Raw genomic sequence first — 27178 nt, 5'->3', positions numbered from 1 at the left:
TTAGAATGAAATCTGCAAAAACTGACTCATATACTGATACAGAACCATATTGGCTATATATTATCGCTGTCGGGTGGAAATCTTGTATGTTCCTTTTTTATTATTATTTAAAAACAATTAAAAATCATGAAAATAGCCAATCTACAAGCTGTAATTATTAATAATTAAGAAATACTATATTTTAAAGAGTGAAAAATCAACTAAAGTCATTATTAGTGCAAGTTCAATCACATTTCATTTGAATGAAAATAAATTGTGGGGAAAATACATAAAATCTCTAATCTGTGAATCTAATGTGATTTATTATGACCTGTCTATACTTTTACATCTATGCCCCCCCCCCCCCCCCCATTTTTTTTTTTTTTAAAAGACTTTAAAAAGACTCGAGACTTGACTCGGACTCGACCCTCAAAGACTTGACTCGGACTCGACTCGACTCAACCCTCAAAGACTTGAGACTCGACTCGACTCGAGCCTCAAAGACTTGAGACTCGACTCGACTCGAGCCTCAAAGACCCGAGACTTGACTCGGACTCGACTCGACTCAACCCTCAAAGACTTGAGACTTGACTCGACTCGAGCCTCAAAGACTTGAGACTTGACTCGGACTCGAGCTCAGAGACTCGTGGACATCTCTGCTTATTTCTGATGGAGAAAGCACCAGAGCTGGCTGAGCACCTGACTAAACCTGAATGGGTTGCAAGGCTGGCGTATTTATCTTGCATATTTGATAAACTGAATGGACTTAATCTGTCCTTGCAAGGTGACAACACAAACATCCTTTCCCTGAGTGATAAAATCCACAAGGAAACTCGAGGGCTGGACAGCGCGAGTTGAAATGGTCACGATTGATATGTTTTCTGAGCTTCATGAATTCATGGAGGAAAATGAACTAAGTGTTAACATTGTGAAGCGCTCTATCACTGCTCACCTGCGAGCCCTCCAGGAACGCTTTCACAAATATTTCCCAAAGGAAACAGCACCAGAACAATATGACTGGATAAGATCACCATTCACTGTGACCGCTGCGCAGCACCTGTCATCCGACCTGGAGGACGCACTTGATGAGCTGTCAAGTGATCGGACCTTAAAGACAGCGTTTGATACTATGCCGCTTGCCGAGTTTTGGATTTCAGTCGAGAGGGAATACCCACAGCTATACAAGGCTGCAATGGATGTACTGATACAGTTTGGATCTACGTACTTATGTGAAAAGACTTTCTCAGCACTGACTTAGATTAAAAATAAGTACAGGTCGCAACTAAACGTGGAAGATGATCTTCGAGTGGCCGTCTCTCAAATTAAACCCAGAATGGACTTGTTGTGCTCCCAGCACAGTGCCCACCCATCTCATTAGGTACTGTAAATGTGATTGATTGAATTCTATCTATAATATTAACAAGATTATTAACAGTACAAGCTGCAGCTGTACTCAAACGTCATACTAAAAGTATAACACAATTTACACATACAAAAATCATTGTGGTCTGTTCACTGTTGTACTTGGTTAATAGTAAATAAATTACTTACATACTGTAAAAATATGGTTGTTATGTGTGCTAATTTTGTTTGTGTCATTATGCCTATGTGTTGAGAATAGCCCTAGGCTTACATGTGCGCTCAAATGCGCACCAAACGTGCAAGTTTATGTTCATAAATGTAAAAAATTCTATACTGCATAAACAATTGCATACATTTGCATAAATTATGGTTAGGTGGGGTCGCGAGTCAATAACGGCCTTATTTTGGGGTCGCGGGCTGAAAAGTTTGGGAACCCATGCCCTACAACGCCACACTCCCCGCTAAGCCAGACAGGTGTATTTTGAAAAGTGGCGGGCCGTCCAATGAGGTCAGGGGTCAGAAAAGGGCCATTTTCAGTGCATAGCCTTTACAAATTGGACGCTGGAGTCTGGACACGAGACAGCTATTTGCCGTGGCACTTGTGACATACGCACAAGGTTTATCATACCTGCCATTCCATCTGTACTATAATTTTATTTCTACTTCATTACATCAGTATTGTTACTTGTTACTGACATATTTAGTTTGGTTGTGTTAGCACAGTCTCTGTAGAAACAGGTCTCAACATTTCACTGCTTGTACCTGTATTGAGTAAGTGACAAATAAATCCCTCTTGATTCTTGTTCAGATTAGTTCCAGAGTTCTCTTTGAAAATGACACACATTTTGAAATGGCTCCACATACATTGCCTGATTGATATTAAGCTGGTAGGTACACATGATGTAATAGACATGCCACTAAAAGTATGCACTTAAAAGTTTATTTTCATTCATTATTTATATTCTTTATAATTGTGAATGTTAAAAATTGTGGGGTTCTGCTATAGTCACTTACAAAACGTATACACTATTTCAACGTTAAATGATAGTGTTGTTTACTGGAGTCAAACTGGGTTTGTGTCAAATATACTGCAGTTCTCGCATTAGTTTATATAGTCATAGGCCTAATACCTATCACCGTCCTTTGACTTTATTTGACTCTTAAGCCGCTTTTCCATCACAGCATAAGCACGACACTGTCCAGTACAGTCCAGAACCGCACCGCACCGCTTCAAAATGTCTTGCGTTTCCATTGCACAAAAGTCCCCACTCGCAAAATCCCCACCCTCCCCTCCCCTCCCGAAGGAAATCAACGCCCCTTTCTTTAACACACCAACTTAGCCTCAGGCTACAGGGTTAGCCTAAATGCTAGCGTGCTTCCTCAGAGCTAGTTTGGCTCTTAAGTTATTATTTGGCCATGTTCACCCTGACTTTAATCTTCACTATTGTTGGGAAGACCTGTGTGGTGTTTAAACACGTTGCCATCACTTATATAAAAAACATTATTAGCGTGTATCGTCGCACATTCATTGTTGCCAGGTTTAGCAGAAAAAAATAAGCAATCAGGTCTATGAAAACAATCCCAAAAGAAGCGACTATCTACGGCTATTTGAAAATAGCAGATCTACAAACTCACAACGCGTAGCGATGCGACGCATTGTGAGTGTGTGCATCTGCTATTTAAAAAAAATATATACATATATAATGTTGACAAATACATATTAATTTGGGGGTCCTTGACATGAAAATGTTTAAGAACCACTGGTTTCAACAACATATGAAACAAGCCCCAAATAATCAACTACATTTTAGAAACAAGCAGTGGTGGAAAAAGTACTCAAATGTTTTACTTAAGTAAAAGTATCAATACTGCAATGTAGAAGCACTCTACAAGTGAAAGTCTGGAATTACTTGAGTAAAAGTACAAAAACTATTGGTATCAAAATGTACTTAAGGTACCAAAAGTAAGTACTAAAATGTTTGAAAATAGCAGATCTACAATGATGCGATGCGTTGTGAGCTTGTAGATCGGCTATTTTCAAATAGCCTAGGTATAAAATAGGGCTTAATGTATGTTTTATAATGTAATCATTTATATCTGAAAAGTAACTAGTAACTAGTAACTAATACGTTTTCAGATAATTGTAGTGGAGTAAAAGTACTACCAATATTTACAAGCAACTTTACAGAAAAATAAGCCCAATGTTGCTTATAATAAGTGGACATGGCAACACTGCTACCGTAGTGTTTACATTTTACAGACACCTGAGTGGACAGACACAGCTGTGAGCCGACCAATCAGCTTTATCACAGCTTTAGCCCCGCTTAGCCCAGCTCAGACCTACCCAAGACTGGGTACTTTTTAGGCACCAGTTTAGTACCACTTACACACCACTCTACCCACTTCATTGTAGTGGAAACCGTCGCTGTGGTGGGCGGTGTGGGGTGGGGCTAGGTAAGTCCATGTATATGGAAAGCCGCCTATAGTGAGCAAGACTGTTACTTGAGTCAGCGTTTAATAGCCTACAGCCAGCAATTGTTTCTAATTATGACAAGCACAATAACTCCTGTGTGCGAGTCTGTTGAGAAGAAAATAACTCCAGAAGAGAGTGGCAGATTTTCATGGAACTTGGTAGAAATGATCTCCAGGCTGCCCTAGAAAAATGGCACAATCATGGTCACTGATGTACAGTCATATCTCAGGAACGGAGAGAGACACAGAACGGACGGCCCGCCTTTATTTCACACCCGTCTGGCTTAGCGGAGAGTGTGGTGTTGTAGTAGAGGAGGTCTCCCTGAACGCGTGCGTATGTCCAAAGTGTTGCCTCGCTGAGCCGTCTCCTGTGCAGCGCCCACTATTGTCTGAAAGTGGCACTTTTCTGACCTCTGACCTCACTGGACGGCCCGCCACTTTCTATTTCACACCTCTCCGGTTTAGCGGAGAGTGTGGTGTTGTAGAGGAGGTCTCCCTGAACGTGTGCGTATGTCCAAAGTGTTGCCTCGCGCAGCCGTCTCCTGTGCAGCGCACAATTTGTATAGGCTATGCACTCCATTGAACAGCATTTATCCATTTAGATAAATTATTAATGTTATTAAACCCGTTTTTGTTACACAGAAACATAATTTGTGTTGTATAGCTTCGTTTAAATGCGTAATGCATAGTTTTATGTGGAAATGAACCGTTTTTCAATGGTTTTCAAGAGTTTCTTTTTACTCTAGAGGGCACTCTTATTCTGAAGAGATCGTCCACCGGAAGTCTTATCGTTGCTCCGTTATTGTTGCTCACGGAACATAGATACAGCTCAGAGAGTAAACAGTGACTCGACCGTGTTCTTTCTTGTTTACTCACAATGACGAGGAATTGCTCAGTTCTTAAGTGCAATAGCAACACTGATGCCAGGTCGCGTCGAGGCAACGTAGCAGATAAAGGAGTAATACAATTTTTCAGTTTTCCAGCATGGAAGCGACACCAAGGAGCTCAAATGGACGAGTTGTCCAAGAGACGTAGGATGGCTTGGATCGCAGCTGTACGACGCAAAGACTTAACTTTCGACAACCTATCAAAGTTCAGCCGTGTTTGTTCACGGCATTTTCTCAAAGGTCAATTATTTACCAAAGACATGAAACTGCTTTTTTGTCTCTGCTAACTAAAAGTAACTAGGTAATGCTACTAGGTAATAACCCTGTCCAGAGCGTTAGTGAGTTCTCTCTACCGCTCGTCCAGGTCCTCAGTGAAGTTAGCACCCCATATGATGAAAATATGAATACAAATGGTCTCATTCTTTAAAGCTCATTGTGCTCTAATTTGTGCCGTTGGAATCAACAATTGTGTGCTAGGGCAATTGTGTGCTAGGGCAAGCGAGATTTTTTCTGCAAAGCTCTATCTATCTATCTATCTATCTATCTATCTATCTATCTATCTATCTATCTATCTATCTATCTATCTATCTATCTATCTATCTATCACAATTGTTGATTTCAATGAGAGCACAATGACCAGTACTCCACTGGAATAAAACAAATAGTTTCCATCTGGCGGACATATTTTATGTTCTGCCCAAAAAGTGTATTATACAGAGACAATCTTCTCAAAGGTTAATTATTGCATTAAATATGAAACTGCTATTTTGTCTCTGCTAACTAAAAGTAACTAGATAATGCAACTAGACTGGGTAGCCCAGCTGTGTTGCTCCACCAGAACCACATAACTAACTAACTAGCAATGTTTTTTATTTTTTTTTCTCTCCAGGCAAACCAGCCATGGAAATGTTAGAGTGCGATCCTGACTGGGCACCATCATTACACATGGGGCACACACAAGAGAAGGCATCATCGGTTGACATTGACCTTGGCCGGCTTGCACAGGGGCAGCAGGTGGATGCTGGTCCCCTATCCGGTGTTGTGGCCCCGCTGTGTGCCGAAATTAACCGATTGTTGGAGGAGAACAGGACACTGAAGGAAAAAGTATCTCAAATGCAGATCGACAACGCTGGAGAACAGCAGGAATGCAGTTTTTGTAGCTGTCGGCGTGACGAAATTAATCGCTTGTTTGAGGAGAACAGGACACTGACAGAAAAGCTCTCTAAACGTCAGATGGATTACCAGTTCTTGGAAAACGATGATAAGGTGAATTACTACACTGGGCTTACAAACTATGTGATGTTGTCAGCTGTGCTGACACACGTGCTTCCCTTGCTACTACAGACAGGCCGAAAACTGTCTCCTTTTCAAATGCTCATTCTAACTCTGTCAGTAGCATGTCCGTATCATGGTTAGTAGCATATGGTCAGTATCATGTCAGTAGCATGGGCAGTAGCATGTCACTATCATGTCTGTTGCATGGTCAGTATCATGTCAGTAGCATGATCAGTATCATGTCAGTATCCCAACTTTTTTTTTCTACCAGGAGGAACCAGAGCTCGAGGAGATGCTTCAGAGACCAGAGGAGGCTGATGTGTCAACGCAGATATTAGGAGCGGTGAATTGTGAAGATGATGATGAAGAAGACATTCCTTCACACTGTTCGGGAGTTGAAGTTGAACTTGAATCTGACAGCAACGTCACTGAAGACAGTGATGAGTGGGAGCAGACCAGTGGAGGTCAGTCAGCTTTGAACACATTTGACCCACACTTAACCGGGAAAGCATCTGTGTCATGTTATACTTTTGGTATTCAAAAATAGCAGGTACACAAGCTCACTTCGTGCCGTGCCATGAGCTTGTAGATCTGCATTTTCTTTTTTAAATCATGAAAATGTGTCAATGTATATATATTTTTAAAGCAAACCTTTTTAACTCGCATCTTTGATTCTAGGGGTAACAAAATATTTTGAGATGGGGGTCCGCGGCCAAATACATATAATTTTGGGGGTCCTTGACATGAAAAAGTTTTGAGCACCACTGATTTAGCAACATACATTTTTCAGGAAACTGAAGATATGTGTAGAATCGGCCTCAGATCTTAATCTGCTAAATGACTGTAATGTAATGTAATGCAATGGATTAAATCACACAAGACGCTTAAAGGTAGGGTAAGTGATATTTTTAGGTTGAAATAAAAGGTTTTTATATGTAAGTATTCCCCATTTTCCCCCATCTCTCTCTGTCTCTCCCTCAGGAGTGAGGTCCCAGTCACCCCATACTCAGGTCTTCTCCTGTCCAGGGTGTCCTTACGCCTTCAAGTCTCAGATCTTCCTCCACCGACACATGAAGAACAGCCACAACGACCTCTACAGCCAAATGGAGAGGAACGGACAGATCCCCTCAGCAGCCAGTCAGCAGACCACCAGCACCGTGACCGGCCAGAATCAAGGAGACTCGGATCAACCGACGTCCGAGAGTCGTCAACAGTTGACCGAGACTTTAACTCAACCAGGAGAGTTAATAAAGCCTTGCATGGACCTGCCGAATGACACGGGAAAGACGACGGTCCACGTCGGAGGAAGACCTTTCAAATGCGAACATTGCGAAAAGACTTTCCGTAAGGGGTTCGAAGTGAGGAAGCACCAGCGCGTCCACACCGGAGAAAAACCGTTCTGCTGTAAATTCTGCGACAAGACTTTCAGTCAGGTGACACTTTTGAAGGCACACCTTAAGCGCCATGTGCACACCAAAGAAACATCTTTCCCCTGTAATCACTGCGACGAGAGTTTTGCGACGTCGGCTCACCTCAAGTCCCACCAGCGAGGTGCGCATGCCGGAAAAACGCGTTTCCGCTGCAAACACTGTGGCAAGAGTTTCAGCACGTTAGAGAGTCTCAAGATCCACACGGAAGAAAAACCTCTCCCATGTCAACATTGTGGCAAGAGTTTCAGCACGTTAGAGAGCTTGAAGATGCACCTCAAGGGCGTCCACGCCGAAGAAAACCCTCTCCCGTGTGAACATTGTGGCGAGAGTTTCAGTGCGTTAGAAAGTTTGAAGACACACGTTAAGGGTGTCCACGCCGGTGAAAAACCCTGTAAACATAGTGGGAAGAGCTTCGGACGCTCGGGTGCCCCGAGCGAGCACCAACGTATCCACACCGGAGAATAAGAGCCTTTCCATTGTACAGCTCGCTACCCGTTGTAAATCCTCCATTTTGGTACTGTAATGTATGATATTGTGCATGTTGTGCAAGATAATGTACGATATTGTGCATGTTGGCTCATCGGAAGCACTCTGCTACACAGTTCCTTGAGGGGGTTCCAAATGGACCCTTAGGGTGTAGTCTCGCGTGGCCAGACTGTTGCCTCCCACAATTTTCAAATGTTTCCGGTCATACAGTCTGGGACTCGGAAGCTCTGATCATGATTAGAATATAAACCGGATATGAAGCCTCCTCCCAACTTCGGTTTTGTCTTTACAGTCGCGCAAATTTATCCTAATATAAATACAAATCATCTAAGTATATTTAGCTTGCTGCTTAGCAGAAATGGAAATAAAATAATAAAATGTAAAGATATTTTAAAACATATTTTCGTGAACGGAAGTGCCAGCTTCCTCTCTCGGATTTTGGGAGTTGTAGTTCCATACTCTATGTAGCATTCAGAGATTGTGGAATAGTTGTCTGGCTACGCGAGACTACTTAGGGTGTGTAACTCTTGAGTGTACACACATGGAACCAAACTCTCAGAGTAAGGGGGGTCCTTGAACTTAAAACGCTTGAAAACCACTGTGCTACTTTTCAACATTTTTTTATTTATTTATCTTTTTTACCACCCACCCAAAATGTATTACTTTATTTAAATTGATTATTTTTTATAATGGATTAAATTGATTCATTTTAGTAACTGCCCCCTCCCACCTCTCCTAAAGCCATATTAACACATTAAGACCTGAGGCGATTCTTTAAAAGATTCTAAATCCTAACAGTTTTAAAAAATATGTATATTTTTAAAATAGCAGATCTACGCTATATGAGCTTGTATATCTGCTATTTTTGAATAGCCAAAGAAATCTAAAGTGACACAGATGCGTTCCAGGTCTTAAAGGGTTAACTTGCTTTCCCTGAGATTAGGGTTAGGGTTCCCTTCTGTTTCTAATATCTTTATTTCTAATCTCAACCATCATACCTTTAAACAGCCCATAACATAAAAAGTAACTTTTATATTACATTTTTATTATTTTTATATTTTTTCGGGTTCTGTGGTGTACCTTCTGTAAAAAATACAACATAAAAAACAATTTGAACACTTGTTTTTTTTGTGGTCTGGCTATATTAAATGTGTACTAGAACAGGCTGTACTGTTTGATTTGCTGGTAGCGATATGGACCCCAATGGAAACGAGACCGCAAGGACTTTTTTGGACGGACCTTTTAGTCAAAGTATTATAAATGTAATTGTGCTGTTTAAATTTTTTGCCTAATAAAATATTCAATCAATCAATAATCTGGGATGTTGGCAGAGCTATATCAAGGCTGATTTATATTTAGTTGTGTGTCATGGATCGAAAATAGCAGATCTACAAGCTCAGCGTGTTTCAGCGCCACACGTTCTGAGCTTGTAGATCTGCTATTTTCAGTGTGTAGCACTGACCTAACTGAGACTTTACTCGACGTTGCTGCCACTATTATATAGTACAAACCATGCAACTTTACATAAATGGATCTTTCACTGTTTTAAGTTCTATACTATAATTAAACACAAAATATTTGGAAATAACATAAGTTACATATAAGTAATGTAAAGTTTACATGATTAGAACATACTTGAACGTTCGACAATTAAGGCCTAATATTTCTACAATTGCTACAAATTGGACAGTCATTTTGGGCATAAACAAGAAGTTGAAGAGTACATATAAGTCTGATAATGATGTACCGTGCATGTTCAAATCATGACAACATTAACATTACCTCACACCGCTTTCCAAATTGAGCTGCCCACTCCTCATATGGCACACACACTTACCACTCAGCTATCAGGTTACACCTACGTGTTTCTCTGGTTCACTACAGTATAAGATGAAAATGTTTTTAAAGTGTTTTCAGATTGTGGATAATGGCAAGAAGCCAAGTTCATATTCATTTTTAAACAACACAACACTATAAGGTAACTGGAAATCAATCTTTTCTGGAATATCCCTGTTTTTTTTTAAACTAAGGTAAGCTGGTCTTATCGATAGTCGGCAGGTTTTTAAAAATATATACGCAACTAAGATTTTGCTGATGAATTGAGTGCAAACTCCCTCTAGGCTTTTTGTGTTATCCTTTTAGCATAGCTTTTCTTTTCTTTACTATACTGCCGTACTGTTTTCAAAGCAGGTTAAAGTATTCAATCAATCAAATACATTTGCACATGTGGAGAATGATGCTGATTTAAGAAACATTTGAAGTGCCCAGCCTCAGCTGTATATTAAGTTAAATGTACTTTTATTTTTTCACATGCAAGAGACACAGGATGTAATTTAAAGTTATAGATGAAGTCCAAGACAAAGTTATTTTTATAGTTTTTTTTATTTAAATAATCAAATAACCCAAATATAAATCTCCATTTGAAATCTCTTATTGTACAAAATATTCCATTCACAAAAATACCCAACATCACAACTTATTAAGTTATTGTAGTACAATCTCTCTGCGCATAAGTCAGTGCAATAAACATTTTGGCACACATTGACAATGTAAGGCACAACATTTCATCAGTATATATTTAACACAAAAAATATATAGCTAATATCTTTGGTAGCACATTATTTTCATTTGTCAGCATTAATGTACCTTTGGATTTTAAGGAGAAGACAAAAGCTATAGTTGGAGTCTGTCACTTGGACACAAAGCTGCCACATTATGGCAACATAAAATATATATTTTTAATTCCTACCCACATTTTCAATGCCCATATTCGTATTACAATAAATGTGAATAATGTTCAATTTTTTTATTAGTGAAATATATGACATGAATTCCTTTTGAGGATATACACCATCAAGGACCTTTACAATCATATGGATGTACTGTACCATGTCAACAACTTCATAAACCAGTGCTTCTGGGGTCCGGGGACCCCTAGGGGTCCTTGAAGGGGGTTCCAGGGGGTCCCCACTACAATTAGTTAATATAGCCTCGCAATCAGTTTAACAACTATTTTATACTTCATACTTAAATAGCCGATCTACAAGCTCACAGCGCGTTGCATTGCGACGACATTTCTATTTGAAATGCAGTGGAGTGAAAATCATGTGCTTGCAAAAAACTAAACAAAAATAAAAAAGATATACTTAAGTAGCCTACAGTACTCAAGTCAGTGTTGATTTCGTCGACTAAAACTACGTCGAAAAATGTTCGTCGACTACCTTATTTCACTGACGAAAACTAAGTAAAAACTAAGCTTTGATGACTAAAACTAAGACTAAATATATTGACAATTTCGTCAACAAATAAAAGCTAGACTAAAATGTTAGGGAGTGACTAGTGGAGTCATTTTATGTTTGGTTGCGCTCGGGTGTTGCACTCTGAAAATAGCAGATCTACAAGCTCGTAGATCGGCTATTTTCAGCACGCAACCAAGTGTAAAATCAGCCATTACGATGCCATCAAAGCCCGCCAAAATACATTTTAGTCGACTAAAATCTTATGATATTTAGTCGACTACAACTAGATAAAAACGAATACATTTCAGATGACTAAAGATATGACTAAAACTAAATGGAATTTTATTCAAAAGACTGACTAAAACAAGATAAAAATTTGCTGTCAAAATCAACACAGACTCAAGTAAATGTACTTTAGTGTCCACCACTGTCCGGCGGGCGTCAAGCGAAGCACCTCTGGAGGAAGTGACTCATGTGGGTGTAGATGTGCTTATTGGCTGAACCCCCGATACCATGATCCTTGTCCGTGTACCACTGGAGAAACACAGGAGGAGTAGGAGGAGGAGAAGACATTTAGTTGTCTCCTTCCAAAATTCAACACTGATAATTTAACATTAATAAAGTTTCCCGTTTTATTATAATTTTTTAATTTTTAACTGGTATTTCACTTTAAAACACTTCTGGAGCACACCCTACTTCTACTCAGGCACTTGTGTGCACCCCGGTCAGTTTTTAAGTTGCTCGATTTAGTGTATAAGGCCATTGAACTTCAATCTCCATTTTAACCACGTCAGACTCGCTGAAAACACACACCCCTGGTTTTGGTGGCTGATATTGTCCTTCTAATGCATTTTCAATGTTGTAGTTGTTTCATTGTTTTAATGTTTAATGTAATGTTGCATGAAATTCATGGATGAAATAACAGATAGAAAACTGACAGACTCTTCACGCATTATAAGAACTATATCTGGCTGAGTAGACATGGCCCCAGAAGCATTATAAAATGGAAATCCTCCTTTTATTGCGCTAGTAATTTTTTGTGTGCAATTTCTGCTTTTTTCATCATAGCACGGGTAGCAAGGTTGCTCATTGGTCCACACTGTTGTCTCGGGTTTTGAACTCGATTGGGGCCTTTCTCTATGGAATTAGCATGTTATCTCCATGTTCAAGTGGGGTTCCTCCCACATCAAAATACATGCATGTGGGTGCTCTTGAGCAAGGCGTGTGTTAAGTACAGGCAGTGGTGGAAAAAGTACTCAAAGTAGAAGTACTCTGTTACAAGTAAAAGTCCGGAATTCAAAATTTACTTAGTACCAAAAGTAAAAGTACTAAAGTGTTTGAAAATAGCAGATCTACAAGCTCACGATGTGACGCGTTGTGGGCTTGTAGATCGGCTATTTTCAAATAGCCTATGTATAAAATAGGGATAAAGTGGTTAATGTATGTTTTATAATGCAATCATTTATATCTGCAAAGTAACTAGTAACTAAAGTTTTCAAATAATTGTAGTGGAGTAGAAGTAAAAGTACTGACAATGAGAAATACTCCAGCAAACAAAAAAATCCTCAAAAGTGTACTTAAGTACAGTACTTAAGTAAATGTACTTAGTTACTTTATACCACTGAGTACAGGGGACACATTCTGGATATGTGTTAAATGCATTTCATTTGGTAAAATAAATAAACACAGAGGTGGTTCAGAACACTCACCATGGCTTCAAAATCCACTTGTTCCTCAACGAGGGCTTTGGAGATCTGAGCTGCCTGCTGAAAGTGAACATTGTCTGCAAACACACACAACAAGCGCATCAACACAGAGTGTGTACCAGAGTCGTCTGCGGTGTACTTTGTCTGCTCTCCCCCCCCCCCCCCACACCAAATCTCTTCACGGAAAATAGCCAATCTACAAGCTCACAGTGAGCTCAAACACGTTATTGTGTAAATAATGTTTGTTGTACGGTGTTTCCATTCTTTTTCTCCAACCATGTTCCCATTTTGAACTTTGAGCACCTGCTCTAATAATTGCAGTGTCCTGGGCTGATCACCCTGTTCCGCTCGACTTCATTCAAAACAACACATAGTTGTTATGTATCGTTTGCAGTGGTGGAAAAATATTTTTTTTTTTTACTTAAGTAAAAGTATCAATGCTGCACTATAGAAATACTATGTTACAAGTAAAAGTCCGGAATTCAAAATGTACTTGAGTAAAAGTATAAAAGTATTGGCATCAAAATGTACTTGTACAAGTTTTCAAATGTGTTAAAAATATTTTGAAAATAGCAGATCTACAAGCTTGTAGCTTGTAGATCGGCTATATTCAAATGGCCGAAATGCATGTAGGGCTGAAGTGGTTAATATGTGTTTTGTAATAATAATCAAAATCTACAAAGTAATTAGTAACTAAACTTTTCAAGTAATTATAGTGGAGTAAAAGTATAATATTTGCCTCTGTGATGTAGTGGAGTAGAAGTAAAAGTATTGGAAATACTCAAGTAAAGTACAAATACCTCAACATTTTACTTACTGTAAGTATGGTACTTAAGTAAATGTACTTAGTTACTTTCCACCACTGATCGTTTGTGGATTTTGACAATCTTGCCAAGTTTCCCAAGGTTGCCAACTGCACGCAACTTGTAAAACTATTAACAGACACTATTCTGTTGGGCCATAAATTGCATGGCATACTGTAAAACCATCAGCAAGCCAGTTTCAGGCCTTTAAATCACACAGAAACGATAGCAACGTGTTATGATCTGCACAATGCTCCATTAGAAATAGGGTATGATTTATTGTACGTTTATTGTGGTTGTTTGGTTACTGATACACAAATAAAGTGACTCAAGTTATTAATAGCGTCATATTTTATAACACATTTGCACAATGGCAAATATACCTGTGTGTGTGTGTGTGTGTGTCTGTGTGTGTGTGTGTGTGTGTGTGTGTGTATGTGTGTGTGTGTGTGTGTGTGTGTGTGTGTGTGTGTGTGTGTGTGTGCAAATATAATTTTAGACAGTGTGGTTATCTTACCATCTGCCGTGCCATGAATCAAAAGATATTCCACATCATGGAAATTCTTGGCCAAGCCGGTAACTGTGGTGTTCTGGAAACATGAAACAACATGTCTTTTTTGTTCAGAACCAGTGGCAGAGAGATCACATTGTGTCAGTTTTGTCTCCATTTCATTTGAAATAATATGTGATTCATCACCGTGATTCTCAGCCTTTTAAATATCAAGGACCCCCTTGATATACATGTATTAGGCCACGAACACTTTCGCTACTCACCAAAACAAAGACGGTTTTATGGAGTTGAAAGCCAACTCTACTAAGTGGGAACACTCTGAGCCCCCCACATCACGTCTAAAATACACTTTTTGGCCAAAACGTTAAATATTTCAGCGGAAGGAAAACATTTGTAGTTACTCTGCTGCACCCTCTCACAGTTCTTGTCAATTGAAAAAATCCATTGACCGGATCTGTAGAGGGCGCAGCGGAGTAACTAAATAATGTTTTCTTTCCAGTGAAATATTTAACATTTTGGCCAAAAACTGTATTTTAGACTTGATGTGGGGGGCTCAGACTGTAGTAGAGTTGGCTTTCAACTCCATAAAACCGTCTTTGTTTTGGTGAGTAGCGAAAGTGTATTTTTTATTTTTACTGCAGACAAGAGGCTATGCAGCTTGTGGTGTGAGCGCAAAGGTTCGAAAGTCCCATAGCCTTAAGGAGAACTCCTTCTAGGCTATGGACCAGAGCTAAGTCAAAGGTAGGGTAAGTTATACTAATCGGTTAAAATAAAAAAGTTTATTTCTTTGTTAAAAAGTGAAAGCTCTATATTTTGATAGCAATCATTGCTGTAGAATGTTTATTCAGTAACAGGTGTCTCCCTTTGTCTTCATCTCTTTAATAAACATAATACATTTGCTGGTGGGTTTCCAATTTCAGCCAATCGGGAGAGAGTAAACATTTATCAGATTACATTTTATAGCATTCCAGTTTTGTGACATTTCTTCCAATCTAACTTGTTTGTCCTGTATCCTGTGTGAGTTCTCTTTCCTGATTGAATAAAATCCCACACTGGAAATGCATTTTCTGCTTCCGTTTTATATTACTTACTAGATAGTATGGGTTTTCAAAGGGTTGGTTCATGTAGCGCTCTGTGTAGATGGAATCTGGAATGTAAGTTGATAAGCCATCAGTGGTGGGAAAAGTACTCAAATGTTTACTTAAGTAAAAGTATCAATACTGCAATGTAGAAGTACTCTTTTACAAGTAAAAGTCCGGAATTCAAAATGTACCTGAGTAAAAGTACAAGAGTATTGGCATCAATGTACTTAAAGTACCAAAAGTACTAAAATGTTTGAAAATAGTAGATCTACAAGCTCACAACGCGTCGCGACGCAACGCATTGTGAGCTTGTAGATCGGCTATTTTCAAATAGCCTATGTATAACATAGGGCTAAAGTGGTTAATTTATGTTTTATAATATAATAATTTATATATCCAAAGTAACTAGTAACTAAAGTTTTCAAATAATTGTAGTGGAGTAAACAGTAAAAGTACAATATTTGCCTCTGAGATGTAGTCGAGTAGAAGTAAAAGAACAGAACATTGGAACTACTCCAGTAAAGTAAAAAACATACCTCAACATTTTACTTAAGTACAGTACTTGAGTAAATGTACTTAGTTACACCACTGGATATGGCATACATCACTGCAATAATTGCAGTATTTTAGGTTAATGGTAAAAACGAAACCAACAAACAACCTAAAACGATGAAGCATACCATAATATTCCCACTTGGAGCAGGGAGCCACGGCCATGCCACATTTGAACAGTTTGCTTCCAGATCCCAGCACCATTGATGTGACATAACCTCCATAGGACTGTGAACATGAAGACCACATACAGACCTACTGTAAATACTACCGTTTGATATGGTGTACATATGCTGCTATTTATATAAATATATATATATTTGATAGAAAGGACCACTTCCAGGAAAGGATCGGGATTCGAACCCGCGACACGGTGCCCCGGACCGCAAGGCCAGCGATTTCTGTCTACTCACTTTTTTTGTCTCAGAGGCCTGTGGACAGTTCAGAAAGCTGCCTCTTTTTCTCCTCTTTTTTATATATTAAGAGCATCATGCTCTTGCATTAATAATAAAATAAAATAAAATCAGTGGTGGAAAAAGTACTCAAATGTTTTACTTAAGTAAAAGTAGCAATACTGCAATGTAGAAGTACTCTGTTACAAGTGAAAGTATGGAATAAAAAATTTACTTGAGTAAAAGTGCAAAAGTATTGGTAGCAAAATGTACTTAAAGTACCAAAAGTAGAAGTACTAAAATGTTTGAAAATAGCAGATCTACAAGCTCGCGGCGCGTTGTGAGCTTGTAGATCGGCTATTTTCAAATAGCCTAGGTATAAAATAGGGCTAAAGTGGTTAATGTATGTTTTATAATGTAATAATTTATATCTGCAAAGTAACTAGTCACTAAAGTTTTCAAATAATTGTAGTGGAGTAAAAGTACAATATTTGCCTCTGAGATGTAGTGGAGTAGAAGTAAAAGTACTGAAAATTGGAAACACTCCAGTAAAGTAAAAATACCTCAAAATTGTACTTAAGTACAGTACTTGAGTACATGTACTTAGTTACTTTACACCACTGAAAAAAAAAAAAGGTTGATATCTTGTTTGGCAAACCTGCCCACTGATGATGTCACTGGTAGGAGGGTTTCTGAACTGTCCACAGCCCTCCTCTGAGACACAGACCGAAACAAAAATAGTGCCATTTCATAATGAGCATTATAGGAACAATAATATGAAGATAAGTGCCCCTTTAACCACATAAGCCTATAGCCGATCTACAAGCTCACAATACGTGCCACGTCACACTGCATCATATCCCAATGCGTTATGAGCTTGTAGATTGGCTATTTTCACTATTTTCACTATTTCGCACCACAATCGGCCATTTGTATTTCTTGGAAATGTATGCATTTTTTGCTTATAATGACATGCCTTATGGACGCTAGGATTAACGTGGATAACAGTGCAATTACAACATGATTTCCAACAGTGCAACTGGTTTACTTTTTCAGAAACTTACCCAACCCCAGATCGCAACTCTCTTCTCGTCAATGAAGCCCTTTTTGATGAATTCACTGAAATAGAAAGAAAGAATTTGTTGTTATACCTGGGCAGCATTCAAGATGATCAGCGACCTTCAGTGTTCCACTGTGACTCGGCATCTCTCTTCATCACATTTCAAAGCTCTTAAAGGACGACTTCACCGATTTTCAACCTATCTTCATATAATTGGTCCTCACTAATACTCATGATAAAATGGTACCATTTTTTTCTACTTGGTCTGTGTCTCATAGGAGGGCTGTGGACAGTCCAGAAACCTGTCAGTGACATCATCGTTAGGCATGATTTTTTTTTCCAACAAGATTTCACATTTTGTATTTAGAGTTTTATTAACCCGAGAACAATGGCTTCTTTTATTGCATTGCAACTTTCCAGGAATAGAAAGCCTGCAGTTTCTATTAGCTTGGATTCCCCATTGATGATGTCACTGGTAGACAGGACTCTGAACTGTCCATAGCCCTCCTCTGAGACACAGACCGAGTAGAAAAAAATAGTACCATATTATCATGAGTATTAGTGAGGACCAATTATATGAAGATAGGTTGAAAATCGGTGAAGTCGTCCTTTAACATTCCACCATTTTATCACCTTTAATGACTGCATGAACAACAGCTAGTATATGAACATAGTTCTGTCTTACAGTAACATGTCAAAGTCAGGCCATTCCAGCCATGTGAGGGTCATGGAAACACTTCAGGTCAATGCCGTTTGTTTCAGTTAGCGTCAGCTTTAAAGGGGAGTAGGTGTACTGCAAGATGTACTACAAGGTGTACTTTTGGCTCCGCCCCCTCAGCCAAAAGTACACCTTGAGTATGTCACTGATCACATGACCTCAATCAATTATCCAGTTCTAGGCAACATAGAGGGGGGGGGACTCTTTTCTCATTTCCACACAACAGCTCTAAGGTGTATTAAAGACATAGTTCAATGTTGAAAATGAGTGGTATTCCCCTTTAACCCCAGTCCAGACCAAAGATTCACCATGCAACCACTTAAGGCCGAATACATATAATTTTCGGGGTCCTTGACATGAAAAGGTTTGAGAACCACTGACATAGAAACATAGGTTTTTCAGAAAACTATTAGGATTTAGAAGACATTTGTAGTATCATCCTCAGGCCTTAATGGGTTAAAGCTTAATTTACGCAGAGAACGGAGGAGAATAGCAGACCTACACGCTCACAAGCTCACAAATATATTTACAATTTCATCAACAAATTAAAACTAGACTAAAATGTTAGTGAGGGACTAATGGAGAAGAGATCCAGTAGAACTAAAAGACAAGTCATTTTATGTATGGTTGCGCTCTGAAAATAGCAGATCTACAAGCTCACAACGCGTAGATCGGCTATTTTCAGCATGCAACCAGTGTAAAATCTGCCATTACGACGCCATGAAGGCACCGCCACAATACATTTTATTCGACTAAATCCACTGTAGATTTAGTTGACTATAATCTTATGATATTTAGTCGACTAAAACTAGACTGAAACTAAAACATTTCAGATGACTAAAATATGACTAAAACCAAACGGAATTGTATTCAAAAGACTATGACTAAAACTAAATCAAAATTTTCTGTCAAAATCAACACTGTTCCCAATCCTCACACTAAGTATGAATTAGGCAAAAGTGTTGGCTCGTCTAAAACGGTTTCTCCCATGATTCCTCACCGGACTGCCGTTATCTGATCCTCCACTTCGACGGTACCCAGCTTGTTATAGAGCGCGTGCATTATCTTGTCGCCCTGGTAACCGCTCCCCCGTCCGTCGAAGCTGGCCACGATGACCTTCTCCGTGCTGGCCAGGTACGCCGACCAGCCCGTCCTGTAGCGGTAGTCTGCTTTCTGGCTGCAAGGACCTGCATATCTGGAAAACCACAAGCATTTAATTTATAGTTTAGTTTATTAGCACATTGTAAGATAAAATAGAAACAATACATATATCACGTTATTGTGCAAGAAAATTAAGAAGCCAATAGGCTTGTTTGGAATCCTTTCCTTAATGGAAGAGGTCATTAAATAGCTTACATTAAACCAGCGGTTCTCAAACTTTTTCATGTGAAGGACCCCCAAAATTATATGTATTTGACCAGGGACCCTCATCTCAAAATATTTAGTTCCAGGGACCCCCATGAAGCAAAGATTTGAGCTACCTTTATTCAAAGGTTTGCACAGATTTTGCACAGATTTTCATGATTTAAAAAAAATAGCAGATCTACAAGTTCATAGTGCGGCACTCGGTGCCGGGCTCTGAGCTTGTAGATCTGCTATTTTTTAATAGCCAAAGTAAAAAATGGTTAAAATGATTGTGATGCTATATTAACACATTTGGCTGGGGACCCCCTGGAACCCCTAACCCCAAGGACACCCGGGGGTACCACAAAATTGTACTTAAGTACAGCACATGTACTTAGTTACTTTACACCACTGGTGCATGGTTGAGCTCATCACAACCTACATTTTAGCATTGGCTATTCCAAAATAGCAGATATACAAGCTCACAGCGCATCACTTCGAGCCGTGCTGCGAGCTTGTACATCTGTTAGTTTTGAACATTTGAACATTTTTGAACGAGTGTTTGAAAAAACACAAAGTTTTCTTCTGGGGGTCCCTGGCACAAAACATTTTCAGATGTGGGGGTCCGTGGCCATAAATCCATTTGGGGGTCTTTGGCACGAAAAAGTTTGAGAACTACCGATTTAGAAGGCATTTGTGGAATCGGCCTCAGGTCTTAATGGGTTAAGATGCAACCTCTTGTGTCTTATATTAGGGCATAATAATACATAATGGTTACAATTATTACGGCTTGGCAGAGACTATGTTTTCCACGGGGACTATGTTTTGCACGGGGACTATGTTTTGCACCCTGTCTGTCCGTCCGTCCGTGTGTGTGTCCGTGTGTGTGTCCGTCTGTGAACAGCTAATCTCCGGCACCTTTGGCCAAATTTCTCACATGGGCCTGTCATAGCGCCACCAGGAGGCCGTTTTTTGCAACAAAAAAAAAATTGACAGTACTCCTACAGATTTTGTCCAAACATCACGCAAATCGGTACAGAGTATCTCTATAGTCATTAAATGAAACAGTTCATCCAGATTTTTCATATTCCATCCTGATTGGCTTGACTTCCAAAGTTGACTTTGACTTCCAAAGTTTGCAGGAGTGCTCCGTTTTGAACAAAATGCCTCAAATCATGAACACAGCGTAACATTTCCGTGACATTTTGCACGCACATTACCACTGGGCCAAGGAAGAAATGCCACTTGAACATTTTCACATCGGCCTCATGGTGGCGCTATAACAGGCCGATTTGCGATTTTACCTATAACTGCACCGATGTGTGTAAAACTTTGTACGGACACTCCCTATAGAGGCCAAAGGAAAATGTTTGCCCAGCATTTTTCACATCTGCTTTTTATAGTGCCACCAGGAGGCCGATTTTTGCACATTTTTTTTCTTCATATTACTCATATACAAATTGTGTCCAAACATCACGCAAATCGGTACACATTATCTCAATGGTCACGTAATCAAGACGGATCCGTACGATTTTTCATATTCCATCCTGACTGACGAATTCCGAACATTGCTGGCCCACAATAACCTACCTGACCTGGCGGATACCTGGCGGACATCTCTTTCTATAGGGCTATGTTGTTTTCAGTTAATGTTGGCAGTCATGACAGCCAGTTCCCACCTGATGTCATGTGTGAGTTCAGACTGTTCCACACCGTACTGAATAACTGCTAGCTTGCATAACATCTTCAGATTAGGACTTAAATCTAAGATATACAGGTGTTCCGGTGTGTTGTATCCTCCAAAGATGATGATACTTTCTCCCACCATGCAACAACCCATCCAATACCTCCCACACGGGGCTTTCCCTTTGGGCTCAACCTTCTTCCATGAGCAGGTCTGTGGATTGAAGTTCCACAGATCATTGAAGTCCTGGTTTGACTTGTACCAAATATGTACAGCTCTCCATTGTAGTCGAAGGCTGAATGACAACAGCGTCCTTCTGGAAGAGGCTGTACAGAAGGTGTGATCAGCCAGCAGTTGGTCTCTGTGTCAAACACTGTGATGTTGTTGTAGTAGTCCCCCTGGTCCCCAAAGCCCCCAAATAAAAACATCTTTGTCCCGATGATGGTGGCAGAGTGACCTGATGAAACACCTGGTGGAGTTCCTCTGGTGTTAATTAAAGCCCAGACCATTGTGGTGGTGTCCAACTTGTGGATGTCATTAGTGCGTCCAGTCTGGGTGAATCCTCCATAGATATACATGACCTTCCTCAAGACACAGGCTGAGTGGTAGATCCTCGGCTTTGGAACAGTACCGGCAATATTGGGTTTGGACCATCTGTGGTTGTCAACATCAAATGAATAAAGAACGTTACCGTAAGGACGTCCCCCCCAGATGTAGACAATATCTTCTACCAGAACAGCTGTGTGGCCCCAGTGCACACAGGGAACCTCAAGGTGAGGTTCTCCTCTTATATTTGTCCATGGGGGCAACTTCCTCCAGCGTAGAGACACTGTGTTGAATATGTGGACTTCAATCTGATCACTGTTGTTCTTGTTCTTGTTCTTGTTACTGTAACTGTATCCTACAAATGAGTATAGCTTGTGTCCGACTACCACAGCAGCTGGGTAGTATTTTTTATGTCCTCCTTTCAGATATATCGTCCAGTGAAACATTTCACACACCAGCACCACTTTGTGAATCAGCACGACTAATTTACAGAAGAGGTTTCTAGAAGGCAGGGAAACTTGCTTCCAGAAGTTGCTGGAAACAAATTGCCCTGCAATACCGACATTTAAAAGGACAATTACATCTGATGTAATAATGATGTTGTGATATCATTGCGTGATGACATCATTATATGGAATAGCTAATGACATTACTCAACCTGAATGGCCATTTTAGCTAAATCTATGATCTGAATTGTGTAAGTACTATGACATCAGTAATCCATATTTGGGCATAGTGTGATAAAAACACACTATCTGTGTGAATGAATGACTCCTCTGACAGGAGGGAGAATTATAATGTAGCTTTGTGATGCTGAGCTGGCATTAGGACCATGCTTATTAAGATTCATTCAATAACAAAAATATGAATTCTGCATTCCAGCAGCCTGTATGAGTTCCAGTCTGTGCACTAGGAATATTTTAGTCATGCTGCTTCAGTTGAACCACATAAATGAGTTTACTGATTACATGCATTAAATCTATTGCAATGTGACTGACACTTTGTTCACAAACATACAGACACACATGCACATGTTTCGCAGCTTAAGTTATCAGCTTGAGTCCTGCCACTGAGTGATGATCCATATATCCATCTATCAATGTATCTATCTGTATAGCTGTACAATTGTGTGCCCGGGTAGCTAAGTCAGTAAAGCGTTCGCCTTTGAATCACAAGGTTCTGGGTCACAAGGTTCTGTTTCAAGGTAAGTACTGGAAGCTGATGGTAGGTGGTGCTCCCAAACAATTATGCCGGAGATTAGCTGCTCGCAGACAGACGGACGGACGGACAGGGTGCAAAACATAGTCTCGGCCATGCATTCGGTACTTTATCAATAGACATAATAAAACCTTTTGTGTGAATAATTAAACAGGAGTAATTGTAATGCAGTTACTGTTATGAATGTCTCATTACACAGAGAACTGTCTGTAAGTCCTATATCATACACAAACATTACTACACACTACTGTATGTATGTCTATAATATACACTACAGTATACTGTACATCTTGTCAAAGTGGCTTATTGTTGGTGCAAAGCCGAGCAACGAGGGTGTCCATCACCCTTGCAATGCACTAGACCCCTAGGAGCTGGACTGTGGAGGTGACTATGTTTTGCACCCTGTCCATCTGTCCGCGTGTCCGTGTGTCTGTCTGTCTGCGAGCAGCTAATCTCCGGCACTGTTGGCCCGGTCGCTGTGAAACACACACTCCCTGGGTGACAGAGCAGAACCTCTGACCCCAACTTTTCAGATCGGCCTGTTATAGCGCCACCATTTGGCCGATTTTTGCACAAAAAAAATAAATATATATTACTCCTACAGATTTTGTCCAAAAGTCACGCAAATCGGTACACAGTATCTCTATAGTCATGTGATCAACACAGATCTGTCCGATTTTCCATATTTCATCCTGATTGGCTAAGATTGGCTTCCAAAGTTTGCAGGATTGGTCCGTTTTGAGCAAAATGCCTCAAATCATGAACGCAATGTGCGTTCAGCCTCATGGTGGCGCTAACAGGCCGATTCACGTTTTTACCTATAACTGCACCGATCTGTGTGAAACTTTGCAAGCACCCTCCCTAGAGGCCAAGGAAAAACCTCTGCCTTGCATTTTTCATATTCGCTTTTTATAGCACCACCAGGCCAACTTTTGTGAAACACATTTTTGGATATTACTCCTACAGATTCTGTCCAAAGATCACACAAATCGGTACACAGTATCTCTATAGTCATGTGATCAAGACGGACCTGTTCGATATATTTCATATTCCATCCTAATTGGCTAACATTGGCTTCTATTTTGAGCCAAATGCCTCAAATCATCAATGCAGCGTGCGATTTCCGTTAAATGTTGCACGCACATTCCCACTAGGCCGGGGAAGAAATGCCATCCTTTTCACATTGGCCTGTTATAGCACCGCCAGCAGGTCGATTTTTGCAAAACAAATTTCTGGAACAAAATGCCTCAAATTGTGAGCTGTGAAAGGCCTGAGAAGAAATAGGGAGACCACAATCGCCTACCTGACCTGGCGGTGATTTTAGTCATTTATTTCTGATAATTCAAATGTTTTAGCTAATGAAAGCTTTTCAATGGATATTGTGATGTACTTTTGTGAGGTACTTTTACTTTACTAGAGTAGAGTAACAAACAAAACCACTTCAACCCTATACAGGCCATTTGAAAATAGCCGATCTACAAGCTCACAATGTGTCGTGATGCGACGCATTGTGAGCTTGTAGATCTGCTATTTTCAAAAGTTTGTTCATTTGAAAACTTGAAACAGGACATTCTTCATAATGAGTTACTTTTTTACATTTGGTACTTTAAGTACATTTTGATACCAATACTTTTGTACTTTTACTCAAGTAGATTTTGAATTTCCACATTACAATATTGATACTTTTACTTAAGTAAGAATAAGAGTAAGAGTACTTTTTCCACCACTGGTTGTAGTGACTATTGTATCAGTATTGTGTGGTTACATGACAATGAGGATCTTACACGTCTATGAGCAGCGGATACTTCTTAGACTCATCAAAGCCAGGAGGCAACGTCATCTGGTACCACAGCTCTGCACGGGAGAAAAATATGGAAATCCATATCAGATAGGAGCACAGGAGTTAATCAAACTAATTGATTTCATTTAATTATACAAATAATCAATACTTGAAAACAAAATTGAGGGAAAAATGAAATGTAACTCTTTTTCTTTCAAAATGTTTTGAAAATAGTAAAGATTGCAGATCTATAAGCTCACAAGCTTGAGCTTGTCGATTGGCTATTTTGTACAACAAAGTATAAAATAAGGCTTTTAGTGGTTAATCAGACTAATTGATTTAGTTGATTATAAACACATCTATTTGAATATCTTCTTTAATTGGTTAATATAGAAAAAATATAGACAAGAAAATCATGTTTTGAGGATTTTTTTCAAATTTGACGGTTCATTGCACTTACTTAAATCTCCAATCTGAATGGTGTCTCGCCGCATGGTGGGCATGTTGATCTCTGATATGTGCTTTTCAAAGGCCAGGTTTTCCTCCAGATGCTTCAGACAGAGACTATCTTCAGGTGTACCTACCCTGTTGTCTCGGAGATAGAAGCGAGGAATCGCAGGACCTTGGAATGTAAAAGATAACATGTTTAGGAAGGGAGAGAGAGAGAGAGAGAGTACTAAATATCACACACACACACACACACACACACACACACACACACACACACACACACACACACACACACACACACACACCAGTGTTGATTTCATCGACTAAAACTATCACGAAAAATGTTGACAATTTCGTCAACAAATAATAACGAAACTAAAATGTTTGGGAGGGACTAGCGGAGAAGAGATCCAGAAGAACTAAGACTAGTGGAGAAGAGATCCAGTAGAACTAAGACTAGTGGAGAAGAGATCCAGTAGAACTAGGACTAGTAGAGAAGCAATCTGGGAACCCAGAGCCAACTGAAAAGGAAAAACAGCGACCTCTGCTGTTTGTTACTATGTCAGTTGGCTCTGGGAGGAAGAAAACGGAGCACCCGTGCGCAAGGAAACCGGGGTTTTGGTCTGCCTTCAGCGCATCACTTCCGGTGGTGCGACTATGTTTTCATTCCCACTAACAATATTTCTACACAGAACACTAACACCACTTCTCCCAGAGAACATGGATCGTTTTGGTTATAAGCCCACTTGTTTCTATGATGAAAGAGTAAGTTAAAATGTGAATATCTTTCCGTGGTTTTGTCTGCTCCGCGGACGCTATTGTTAAATTAGTTTCGGTTTGTTTCGAGGGGGGAAGGATCGACGGACACGTGAATCCCGGCCACTACATTTGATTGGGTAAAGCGCGGCCTGCTTCCTGATCTGAAGGCACGCCCACTTGTAGGCAGTGCGTACACGTTATGACGAACCTCCCCGACAGATTCCAACGCAGAGCAGAATCTGTTCTTGAGAGATTACTAGAGAAGAGATCCAGTACAACTAAGACTAGTGGAGAAGAACTAAGACTAGTGGAGAAGAGATCCAGTAGAACTAAGACTAGTGGAGAATAACTAAGACTAGTGGAAAAGAGATCCAGTATAACTAAGACTAGTGGAGAAGAGATCCAGTTGAACTAAGACTAGTGGAGAAGAATGAGACTAGTGGAGAAGAGATCCAGTAGAACTAAGACTAGTGGAGAAGAGATCTAATAGAACTAAGACTAGTGGAGAAGACATCCAATAGAACTAAGACTAGTGGAGAAGAGATCCAGTAGAACTAAGACTAGTGGAGAAGAGATCTAATAGAACTAAGACTAGTGGAGAAGAGATCCAGTAGAACTAAGACTAGTGGAGAAGAGATCTAGTAGAACTAAGACTAGTGGAGTTCAGTTGGGGATCCGCGGCCAAATACATATTCATTTGGGGGTGCTTAATCTCTCAAGAACAGATTCAGAGCTGCGCTACTGAAGCTGTCGGGAGCCCCGTTCAGAACGTGTGAGCGTTGGCCTACAAGTGGGCGTGCCTTCAGATCAGGAAGCAGGCCGCGCTTTACCCGATCAAATGTAGTGGGCGGGATTCACATTTGTGCGCTCGCTTCCCACTAGGCCTGTCCCCGACTAAGGATTTGTTTAGTCGAATCTAATTGGCGACTAATTGCCAATAGTCGACTGGCAGTCGACAAAAAAATATATAAAAATAAATAAATATATATATATATATATATATATTTATTTATTTTTAGGGCCAAAATACATTTTATTTCAAAGGGCCAAGTCTACACAGTTTGTTTTGTGTCTCCAGCAGAGTTTCTAGTGTCTCTATCTCTCTCTGGAAGAGGTTGCACATGAACTGCAGCCGCACTGAGGCGCTCCAACACAAACAATACCAATACAAAGACGAGGAATAAGAAGAATAAAGTGGAAGTTACGTATGGTTGCAGGTGTAGACTTGGCCAAAAAACAATTTAAAAGATTTTTGGCCATTAAAAAAATAAATAACCCCCCCCCCCCCCTTTTTTTTCTTTTTTTTTTTCTCGACTAGATTCGACTAAGAGACACGCAGTCGACTCGGACCCCCCCGCGACTAACCAGTCGACTAGTCGACTTAGTCGAGGTCAGGCCTACTTCCCACAGGAAACAAACCCAAAATCCCCCCCCCTACCCCCC

At 40.0% G+C, this 27178-nt stretch overlaps 2 protein-coding genes across 3 annotated transcripts in view; one reads left to right on the top strand and one right to left on the bottom strand.

The window, feature by feature from the left end:
• The first annotated feature begins 4663 nt into the window (after positions 1-4663).
• LOC308080748 (uncharacterized protein) lies at positions 4664-9012 on the top strand. 2 transcript variants are annotated; one of them, XM_080422707.1, is made up of 5 exons: positions 4664-4940; positions 5590-5966; positions 6247-6439; positions 6957-7919; positions 7956-9012. In XM_080422707.1, the coding sequence occupies exons 1-4, from the start codon at positions 4691-4693 to the stop codon at positions 7868-7870; spliced, it is 1734 nt and encodes a 577-aa protein (XP_080278833.1). In that variant the 5' UTR covers positions 4664-4690; the 3' UTR covers positions 7871-7919; positions 7956-9012. The 2 variants fall into 2 exon arrangements, with proteins under 2 accessions (XP_080278833.1, XP_080278832.1); XM_080422706.1 differs by having other exon boundaries at positions 6957-9012.
• A 1271-nt stretch (positions 9013-10283) lies between these two features.
• LOC308080378 (dipeptidyl peptidase 4-like) overlaps positions 10284-27178 on the bottom strand; it is a 43319-nt gene continuing 26424 nt past the window's right edge. The window contains exons 17-25 of the mRNA XM_080422204.1: positions 24987-25148; positions 24531-24600; positions 18955-19149; positions 17241-17295; positions 15913-16012; positions 15242-15297; positions 14157-14229; positions 12840-12913; positions 10284-11664 (exon numbers count right to left, since the gene is read on the bottom strand). Of these exons, the coding sequence (XP_080278330.1) occupies positions 11572-11664; positions 12840-12913; positions 14157-14229; positions 15242-15297; positions 15913-16012; positions 17241-17295; positions 18955-19149; positions 24531-24600; positions 24987-25148 (878 nt within the window). The 3' untranslated portion in view covers positions 10284-11571. The remainder of the gene's footprint in view (positions 11665-12839; positions 12914-14156; positions 14230-15241; positions 15298-15912; positions 16013-17240; positions 17296-18954; positions 19150-24530; positions 24601-24986; positions 25149-27178) is intronic.

The sequence above is a fragment of the Gymnoscopelus braueri genome, assembly GCF_963280865.1.
Source record: "Gymnoscopelus braueri genome assembly, chromosome: 24".
Lineage (NCBI taxonomy): Eukaryota > Metazoa > Chordata > Actinopteri > Myctophiformes > Myctophidae > Gymnoscopelus > Gymnoscopelus braueri.
This window is presented reverse-complemented; position numbering and strand designations above follow the sequence as displayed.

What these genes read in the sequence shown, in the direction of transcription:
- LOC308080748 (XM_080422707.1), top strand. Translation starts at nt 4,691, where the DNA reads ATGACGAGGAATTGCTCAGTTCTTAAGTGCAATAGCAACACTGATGCC. An exon ending in TTCACGGCATTTTCTCAAAG is followed by an intron (nt 4,941 to 5,589) that starts GTCAATTATTTA and finishes TTTTCTCTCCAG; the next exon opens with GCAAACCAGCCATGGAAATG. An exon ending in TCTTGGAAAACGATGATAAG is followed by an intron (nt 5,967 to 6,246) that starts GTGAATTACTAC and finishes TTTTTCTACCAG; the next exon opens with GAGGAACCAGAGCTCGAGGA.